Source organism: Papilio polytes, unplaced genomic scaffold (assembly GCF_000836215.1).
Source record: "Papilio polytes unplaced genomic scaffold, Ppol_1.0 DF824158.1, whole genome shotgun sequence".
Classification (NCBI taxonomy): Eukaryota; Metazoa; Arthropoda; class Insecta; order Lepidoptera; family Papilionidae; genus Papilio; species Papilio polytes.
In genome coordinates, this window is record NW_013525046.1 from 1,143,206 (window position 1) to 1,153,470 (window position 10,265).

The window sequence follows — 10,265 nt, forward strand, 5'->3', positions numbered from 1 at the left end:
ACTAACTTGATCGAATAATAATAAGACCGGAAATGGGGTGTCTACCCTAGGTTGGCTCCCCCAGTTACAGCCCTCTTGATCGGTTATAAATTTAAGACGCACAATGGTAATTGAATTCCTTTAAGATTTTACGTAACAATGGCTTGGCAACTGTAAACAAGAGGAATCTTTGACCTCGTAAGCTTTCTGCAGAACACATTGCGGAGTTGTCTAATATCAATAATTTTAGGAAAATATGTAACAGCGACGTTCAGATCGAACGCGTCAGTGTTGCGCAACATATTTTTATAGCGCTATCTTTAAAATTGTAATTCTCGTGTGCAACTCATGCTTTATCAGTACAAGCGACTACTCGGGGACAAATAAATAAGCTAAGAAACAAAATAACGTTTTTTACTTAAAATCGGTTGTATTTACATTTATTTTGTCAAATGTAGAAAATCAAGTGTTTATCACAAATAAATAAATCGTTCTAAGGTTCACATTTGACGTACACAATATGAAAACAGCTCATTCTTACCACAAACGAAAGGCGGGACGATAGGTTTAATTCATAAGATAATTAAATTTCATTTTTCTTTTATTTTTATGTCAATTCATGCTAATAAAAACAGTTCTGCTCCCTTCGATGCGCGAGCGGCAGCGAAGCATTCTCGTCTAAATGTTCGAATAACCCCGCAGTCTATGCTTGCTGAAAAAAAATATGACGTGGCTCGACTATTGTGATGCAGGCCGCCGACGTCAGCCCGCGTCGCGGTCCAACGCGCGGTGGCACGGCCGTCGCCGTTCGACAGACTTCGGCCGCGCGGCAATGGACACCGCGAAGTCGGTTATTTTCCACGCGCGGGAACGCGTCGCCGAGCCGCGGTACGAGGGGCGACGGACGCCGGCGGGGGCGGGGCGGGGGGCGCCGGCGGCAAATCGAAAGAGGCCACGCGCGCGCGCGAGGGGGGCGCAGCGACGCGTACCCCTCCACTCCGCCCGCCGCCGCCATAGTCGACTTCCCGGGCGTCGCTTCATAAAATAACGTACCACCTACTTACTAGATCACTTTTTAACCTAGGAATCTCTTAGTCCACACCTCGAAATTGGAATACCGAACTGAAGGTTCTATCCTAATTAACAATATGGACAAAGTTACGGGCCGGTTAGGTGTTGGGTGTCGCGCCGCGCCGCGCCAACCGTCACGCTATTTATCAGCGGCGGGGTGGCGGGCGCGCGCAGCGTCATAATGTAGCAAAATTGTGATGTTTTTCTATCAAATGTTGTCGCGTGAAGTGTACCGCGCGCTCGGCAGACGACGCGCCGGCTTCCAACTGCCGACCCACTTCAACTTTACAAATTCACAGATTCGATAATAATCGCTTCGCGGCGGGAATTCGTCCCCGCCGGCGACAGACACAATTAGGGCGCGAAGGTGCCACCGGAAAATAAGAGAGTGGTATATAAATTGCAGCGAACACGCTAAGTTGCATTGCCGCTTACAAAATGCTAGGCTTCACTTATTCTATATTATATATACACAATCTCTCATCGATTATAAAAAGGATAAATTTAATTTTGCGACTTACTTCCTACGTATGGTATTATTAAACAAAAGTTTTTGTCGTGACTTTCATAGAAAAATATCACAACTTTGCCACTTAACGGGCTCATAGGATTACTTCTAAATACAGAGCAAATTTTCACTTAGATATAAAGTTTACTTTCAAAAAGAAAACACATTTGTACATCTCATGACAAAAATTCAACAGCATTCCACTAAGTCTTAATTGTTAGCAGCGAGCGCCGCAATGTACATCGGACCGCTTTGTTTAAAACTTATAACATTGTAAAAAATTGAAAATCTGCATTGGATTCGACTTAATTACGGTTTGTTGTCATTTATTAAATTAACTGCACCCGTTTTAGGTGGGAGCGTCGTCGGCCCCGCGTGTTCCCAACCGGCCGCCGCGACGCTGGGCCGCGGACTCGGCGCACCCTTGTATTAGTCCATTTTACTATTAATTCATTACTATCTGGCAATTTGCGGGCTAAAATTCGACTATTAAAACTTAAAATGGCAACACGTTTATATCTTATGAAGTTTGAGAATGTCTCAAAACGTCGCATATCGCGGTGTATTAGTCATTGTGAAGGAACGCTTTCAATCGTCCAATACAAGGGTGCACCAGAGGGTGCGTTGGGGCGAGGCGAGGCCGCGCCAGTCCGGGCGTCACGTGCACTAACACTTCACTGTGACATTGTCCTTATAGAGGCACGGAGCGTATTACGCATCCTCTTCTTCCTCTTCCCCTAATAATTCTTCCTCAACCTCTTCATCTGCAACAATACAATAAATAATATTAATAACAGTAATAAGCTACATTTTTGTTCTGAAATTTATCATTTAACTTTGACATAGATAAAAGAAGTAAAAGATATTTTACCTTCGATATCGTCTTCTTCACCCTCTTCCAAATCTTCTTCATCTTCCTCACCTTCGTCTACTTCCTCGTCATCGTCCTCTTCCCCTTCGCCTTCTCCTTCCAAATCGTCCTCTTCACTGTGTGCTTCTTCGTCACCGCCGCCATTTTCTTCTTTTCGCGCCTTTTTTGCTTCCGTCGCTTTGTCCTTTTGAAATGAAAAAAAAACAAGGTTATTTTGGCGGGAATTGTTCCTTAAAAAGTATTGTACAAAACTGCATTTTTACTAGTACGAGTGGATCAAACAAGTGAGAACTGGCTATCGGCCAATTGTTGAATTCTACAATCTGCACGAACTAAAATCGACCGATAGAGTATGTGAATTTTATGCATTTTCAAAAGATAATGAATAGCAGGTGATAACTATTTGTAATGTACGAATAAAATAGCGTGGGTTACATTCATGTGCGGGAAAGAGAAAGGCGAAGTGCGGTACCGGTGGCATACGGCTGAAAATGCTGTGGCACATTTTAACGGAAGGCGAAGCCATGACGCCACAACAGACAAACGCTATGGCTTAGAACACCAACTCATTACAAGCATGGCAATTAAAATTTTAAAAGCATGCTTTTTATAAAAATGTGATGTTTTAAAGCTGTGTTCATTTTAAAATATCACACGCGCGATACATTTGTGTCGTCGTGTTTTGAATTTAGGTTACATTGCGCGAGAGAGACAAAAGATATGCTATAGCTCTTGAAGAGAATTTTTAAATTCCCGCCTATTTTTTGTAGTAAATACATTTCAATATTGATTACTTAAAGTTTCCAACGCTTAAAACAAAGGAAGTCTGAACTACTATAACACTCAAAACACCTACATGCAAATACGCCGGGTCATTGACTACATTTCGTGTAACGATAAGCAAAATAAATGCACAATTGTGCGACCTGTGTAATTTTATTGTAGTTACCACTAGTATAATTAGTAGTCTTAGTGCTGCTAGGAAATAATAAGTAACTAAATGATATCAACTATGCTACATAAGACAACACACACTGACATTCGCCGGCCATGTTTCCATTTAGCGTCACGCTACACGACCGTAAATCGAAGTGCGAAAATTAGTCAAAAATAGCAGCAAACCACAAGTTATAAGATTCAAACAAGCTCATTAATTGTGATAGATACAAGACGCGTTTAATTTTTGTTTGTAATTATAACCAAATCATTGAGGGCAAGCGTACGTTCCCGCGCCATATTTTTTTTCTGCCAAGGTCATGCCTTCGTAAAACGGGTAAACAAAGCTGAAAACCTCCAAAAGATTGATAAATCGATATTACAAGTATTATACTTTGAGCATATTAAATAGATCTAACATTAATACTGAGTCATCGATTAGCTCACATACTAAAATATGTATCAAGTCAGAAATGACATCCAAAAATACGCCGGCCCTCAATGTTTTAACACTCCTACAAAGTACTTTTAGTAACCACGTGGGACTTTAATTATAGTTTTTAAATTTGACCGTATTAACTTTACCCTATATTGCAAGCGTTCAATAAAATGGCGAGCGGATAAAATGAATACATTTAGCTTGACATGTGCACTCACCTCTGCTGCCCTTTTGGCTCCTTTTAGATCACTTTTCGCATCCCCAGTTTTCTCGTCTCCGACCTTGTCAACGGCCACTTCACTGTTATTTTCATTGGTGCTCATGATTGTTCTGATTTTTGTTAATTACTAGAAATAAAACGCTAGGTATATGGTTACTCCAACCCGACGCACGACTGACTGATCGAGTGAGCGGGCGGGCGCGATGGAGATGAGTTTGAAAACGAAGATGGCGCGGGCTTGTACACGCTGGCCTCCTGATTGGTCAGAACCGTTCGCCATTAACAAGCCTAACTAGCATGTGGGTAATTTTTTTTAGATCGCATTTTCGTAATAACATTACTTAAACTGTCTCAATTGCTGGTAACTTATGTTAAAACCTATAGAGATTTGTTTAATATTGCATTAATTGCATTTCGCCTCATATTTATTAAATTAAACGAGAAAATAATAATCAATAACCGCCATTAGTGTCGAATAATAACACTACGCGGCGCTTGCATCAATGGATTTTTAATAGCGGGAAACTTCAATGACACTCAAAAGAACATGGCAGGTATTTTTGCTTTAAACATTTTTCGAATGTCACCGAGTTTTTATTCTCACATTGTCATATTCAAGGAAGTTAAAATTTCATTAATATCTGAAGAACTACTCATTTAGGTAAAGACCATGACTATATTTAGTTATAACAAAAATCATGTGAATTAGTCGCGTTTAAAACTATGTTAAATAAAAATACAAGAAATAATAAATCGTATCCTTTATTTACATAATTGAGACTAACTTACGAATGTTTATGGATGATGCAATCTCACATATTTTAGTACAAATCTAAAAACGAAAGAAAAAAGGACGTGTCTAGTACATATTCTAGCAAGTTGAGGAACTACTTTATATTAAAAACAATGTAAGCTAAAAGATTTTTGTGATTAATATACTTGTTTCACAATTAGTTTTTTAGGAAAGTTCTATAAATCTAAAACATTTTACATCGGTGTATCATAAATTTGGAATATATGAATTGTTTTATACTTACGTAATAAAGGACCTGTCCCACCACTGGCTGATAGACGCTCAGATAGCTTAAAAATGACGTCAATTTCAGATAAAGTAACAAAATACGATATTCCCATCAAATACTTTACACGTTTGATTGTTATTAAACAATTTACAATTTGGTGGGACACTCCAAAAATCTTTTAAAATACCGATACACATGTTTAATACTAAAAGCAAAACACAAATATTAGAGTATTTCACTAAATAAGCATTTTCTAATTGAATATTTTAATGTATACGATAAAGACAATTTTCGTTTTACCAAATGACATCTAGACATGAACGCAGTTTTTTTTTCTTTTTATATCAATTTTTATTGGTAATTTTGAAATTGTATGTAAACGTGTAGCGGGTACACAATCTAAACTACTATAATAAAACACAAGATATATCACAGGCATAAAATATAAAAAACAAAACATTCCTTTAATGTTTTAAAAAGTAACAATGGAATACAGCGAGTGAATAACATATTTGTAGATTTGATAAGAAACGGTCAGATTTAATGTAAGTCAGGTCTACATTATGCCAGTATTTGCCCACACCGGCATAAACATCGCATACTGGCTTAACCATCGTGCCAGTGTGTCCACACTACGTGCCAGGCCAGCGCTACTATCTATTTTACTGCTCATATGTAAACCATGCATAAAACGAGATGTTTCTACGCATATTTTGTATGAAAGATGAGATTTAAAGAAATAAAAAAGCTTAAATCAGTTTTTATATGTGATGATAATAAAATTACACGAAAAACATAGAAACAACAATATTTTTTGGTTACACAATACCAATTTTGTCAATGTTATTCTGCTAACACATTTGCAATGGTTTCTTGCTCGACTTTACTCTTTTTCGTAGATTTGACAGTGGCGTTGTCGCTTTTAGTTCTGTCAAACTGTCAGAAAAGTCGTGACAAGGTGAGATCTTTAGTTCTTGGCACTACATTGTCAAATATATTCGAATTCAATTGAAATAACAAATTATATGGATACATTTCTCCAGTTCATAATATCATTATATTATAGTTTAATTTGATGATACAAATATGTCTGCGTTAAAATTGATTGCTTTGTTATAATTTATTATTTCTGTTGCATTCGACTATACAGTTACTGTCGAAATGTTATGGACACTAAGGGGGTCCCATAAGCAAAGTAACAAAGCCTCTTAAGAATAATAGTAAATATGATACAATTGTGTTAGCAAATTTAAAAGGCTATGTACTAGAGCTGTATAGAAACAGTGTGAGAATGTTCAAGATCATTCTACAACATTCTAATGTTCCAGTTAATTCTTCAACACTAGAATCTTCCAGGTAATTCTACAACGTTCTAGAATGTTCTAGATAATTCTACAACATTCTAGAATGTTCCAGATAATTCTTCAACATTAGAATCTTCCAGGTAATTCTACAACGTTCTAGAATGTCCCAGATAATTCTACAATATTCTAGAATGTTCCACGTAATTCTTCAACACTAGAATCTTCCAGGTAATATCTACAACGTTCTAGAATGTTCCAGATAATTTTACAACATTCTAGAATGTTCTAGATAATTTTACAACGTTCTAGAATGTTCCAGATGACTCTACAACATTGTAGAATGTCGTAGCTCGTACAATGTTTGAGAGTGTTCTAGAAGGCGCTGCAGGCGTTGCCGTCGAAGTCGAGGTTCCTGCCGAGCGCGTGCGGGTTGTCCTCGCGCCACGCGCTGTATATCGCAGGGAGGAAGTCGTTGAACAGCGGACTGCGGACTGTAACGCTGTTCTCGCGTACCACCTGGAATGTTTCACAAAAATCAGGGTAAGCAGAGACGGATTCTTTGATAAACTAAAACTAAAAAAACCATGTTAATATAGCGCTCGTTTGCACTTTCGGCGCCGCAAATTATATAATCTATATTTGAGCTACTTTCTCGTCAAATTCCAACAAGTTTTTTCAGAGATTACACAGAATAACTTAATCTAATTTGACGCGAACTTGAGAACGGACAGACACACACATGTAAAAAATGTTTTTTTATTTATTTATTTCGTTATTGTAAATAAACCATGTTCGTGATTTATTTATTCTTTCCATATTACATACAGACGCCAATTTTATTTAGATTAAAGATGTTAGTAAACATTATTTTCAGTTACTATGGAAATTGTTGTATCATAAAAATATTCAAGCTGTAGTATTATTTGATGATACCTTCTCCATGCCCTCATAGTCAGGGTCAGTCTGCCGTGTGGGCACCCAGATCTTGACGTCCTTATCGAGACCGCTAGTGGCCAGCACGGGGAAGCGCGGGTGCCCCTCTATGGAGTTCACCTGCACAGAACATACATAAATGCAGATACAAAACAAGTCAATAGAAAAAAAATAGACAAGTAATTTTTATCTACAGCAAAATCCTAGTTTCAGATGAAAGTTGTGAAAGGACTATCATTCCAACGTTCGTCGAATTACGTCGAATTACGTTACTATTGACAAACAAAATTACAAGGCATTTCAATGTCTATTTTTGTGAGCTATGTATATTTTTATTGTAAATTTTAAACAAAATACAGTATTTATAGTCTTATGAGACTACATTCAAATAACAAGATAAAGTATAATTATATAATATTGGTCACGATTTCATTTGTGTGGAATAAAAAAAAATGTATGTGTTACGCCGTAATAACGTAACTTTTTAAGGGTGAAAGAATTTTTGACATCTGCCTAGTACTTTTTGAGTTATTTCAATACAGACAAAAATTCAAATCCTTCCTCTTCATCTATACTATTATTGTGAAGGGAAATTAGAAGTATTAAGTTAAGAATTAAGTTAGAAAGGGCATTAATCTGTAAGTAACATAGGTCATAATTTTAATTATTTTTTAATTTCACGCGGGTCAAGTTAGGAGCAACTGCTAGTACTAATTTAAAGAGGAAAGTTTTTTGTACGTATTGAACTAACTCAAAAACTACTGGGGCGATTGCAAAAATTCTTTCACCAAAAAGCTACATTATCAGTGAGTAACATAGGCTTCAATTTCACGCGGGCCAAGTTATGAGCAACAGCTAGTTCTAATATAAAGAGAAGATTTTTGTACGTATTGAAATAACTCAAAATATAATGGGGCAATTTCAATTTTTTTTTCATTATTTCTTAAATTCAGCTATTAATAGTCTAGATACTGACGACTCCACTGTCGTCGGCCTGCAGCCACTGCACGATGGCCTCGCTGTCGGCGTCCCAGATGTAGAGGTAGCTGCAGTCGGAGCCCGACACCACGTACTGGCTGCGCGGCCCGAAGAACGACACGCCCTTGAAGGTGGCGCTGTTGCGGTGCCCCGTGTAGCGCCGCCGGTACCCCACCGCGTCCTCCGCAGACATGTCGCTGCCGAACACATGCACTTCAAACTTATCATCATTATCACCCTATACGTCCCTTCTAAAGGGCTCGGCTTTTTTATCTATACTATTATAATAAAGCGTAAACACACACTTCTTTGTTGCCTAACATCTCAGCAATAATAGCATATTTTTGAATAATTCTTTTTTTAATAAAAAGCCCTACACTAACGTCACGCTTTAGGCTATATATTTTCACGCCATTAAACTTAGGGGGTAAATATTTCGGATGAAAACCTTAATGTGGGAAAGAGACTATAAGTTGCTGCCAACATCAAGAAAGAAAGATTGCTAAGGTTTGTCATGTCATGTCGTTATTTTGACATTTGTTATTGATAATTTGACAAATGTTAACAATAAAATAAAATTTTCGTAATTTCACGCGGATGAAGGCGCACGGGAACAGCTAGTCTATACATATAACAAAATCGGAGTGTCTGTAACATCAAAATAAAAATTCCAGATTTTGATATGATGTTTTTGCGTTGTTGATAACGAAAACTACATTTAATTTTTTTTGTCTGTCTGTCCGCAAGCCGCATTTATTCCGAGTCTCCGAAACCTATGGGCCGATTTTGACCGGACTTTCACTGACATAGACGGGTACATTATAGGCTACTTTTTTTTCTTAATCTTGAGCGGACAAAGCGTAGGGCAACAGTTAGTATTAGTATAGAAGTATAGATAGATTCCGTCATAATATATAACCAACCTGCCCTCGATGTATTCATCTTTTTTGGTATCAATGAGGTATATGTCCTCGTCATTGTATGTCCCCAATATCTTGGTGCCGTCGTGGTTATATATCGCGCAGGTGAGGTGCTTATTCAGCGGCTGTTGTCGCTTCTTGTTGTTTATCTGTAACATATAAACAATATTGTTAAATACCAGAAAGTATACATTGTGTGGTGTTTTTACAATTTCAAATAACTTAAAGTGACTCAGTGAGACAGCTTTGACTATGGCCTAGTTGCCCCAATGCTTGGTTTACATCTGGCCAGTAATGATTAATAATAGGATTAACATTCAACTGCAATAATGTTAACAATAACAGGAACCAGTGAGACCATATGTTATATGACTGCTGTGGTTGTGTATGGTGCTGTGCTTGTTTGTAATGTGGTTGTATGAGGTGCGATGGTGCAGCTGTGTACGGTGTATGGTATGTGTGGTGTGATTGTGCGAGGTATAGTTCTGTAAGGTGTGATTGTGCGCGGTGTGGTTGAATGTGGTGTGGATGTGTGGGTGTGGTTGTATGTGTTATTATTTTTTTTTAAACTCTATGGACTTTTTTTATTGTTGTCGTTGTATGTGGTGTGGTTGTGTGAAGTGTGGTTGTGTGTGGTGTAGTCGTGTGTGGTGTGGTTGTGTGCGGTGTTCACCATGGCGATGTGGAAGGGGCAGTAGGAGGCGGCGGGCGCACTGGGGCGGCGGCGGTCGTACACGTGCATGTAGCGGTCGCGACCCGACACCAGCAATTTGTTGCCGGTGCAGTCCACGTCCACGCTGTACAGCGGCACTGTCAGCCCGTCGTGGCGCACGTGCACCAATCTGCACATTCACAATTTATTTGTTTTAGTAACTGGAATTTGCCAAAATAGCGAAGTTCTCGTTTACCATAGAAATCGGCATTTGTAGATGTGAACGACACACAAAAAGAGGATATTTTTCCTACCAATGCATCCCCTTATATCCTTTACTTGTATAAAAATAGTGGAAAAGACTAAAATTAGGCCTTCAGCCTGCACTTATCAGACGAAACAGGGATATGCTCCCACTTGACGCCTGTTTTT

The 10,265-nt window shown here is 38.3% G+C and overlaps 2 protein-coding genes across 2 annotated transcripts in view; both read right to left on the reverse strand.

The window, feature by feature from the left end:
• Positions 1-396: 396 nt before the first annotated feature.
• Positions 397-4,228, reverse strand: LOC106111621 (glutamic acid-rich protein-like). The gene is made up of 3 exons (XM_013293755.1): positions 4,023-4,228; positions 2,430-2,613; positions 397-2,322 (listed from the first exon to the last, which is right to left on the reverse strand). The coding sequence occupies exons 1-3, from the start codon at positions 4,125-4,127 to the stop codon at positions 2,270-2,272; spliced, it is 342 nt and encodes a 113-aa protein (XP_013149209.1). The 5' UTR covers positions 4,128-4,228; the 3' UTR covers positions 397-2,269.
• A 542-nt stretch (positions 4,229-4,770) lies between these two features.
• LOC106111488 (DDB1- and CUL4-associated factor 8) overlaps positions 4,771-10,265 on the reverse strand; it is an 8,763-nt gene continuing 3,268 nt past the window's right edge. Inside the window, exons 6-10 of the mRNA XM_013293606.1 lie at positions 9,855-10,023; positions 9,185-9,330; positions 8,260-8,458; positions 7,284-7,403; positions 4,771-6,866 (exon numbers count right to left, since the gene is read on the reverse strand). Coding sequence (XP_013149060.1) covers positions 6,723-6,866; positions 7,284-7,403; positions 8,260-8,458; positions 9,185-9,330; positions 9,855-10,023 — 778 coding nt within the window. The 3' untranslated portion in view covers positions 4,771-6,722. The remainder of the gene's footprint in view (positions 6,867-7,283; positions 7,404-8,259; positions 8,459-9,184; positions 9,331-9,854; positions 10,024-10,265) is intronic.

What these genes read in the sequence shown, in the direction of transcription:
- LOC106111621 (XM_013293755.1), bottom strand. Translation starts at nt 4,127, where the DNA reads ATGAGCACCAATGAAAATAACAGTGAAGTGGCCGTTGACAAGGTCGGA. An exon ending in GAGCCAAAAGGGCAGCAGAG is followed by an intron (nt 2,614 to 4,022) that starts GTGAGTGCACAT and finishes TCATTTCAAAAG; the next exon opens with GACAAAGCGACGGAAGCAAA. An exon ending in TGAAGAAGACGATATCGAAG is followed by an intron (nt 2,323 to 2,429) that starts GTAAAATATCTT and finishes GTATTGTTGCAG; the next exon opens with ATGAAGAGGTTGAGGAAGAA.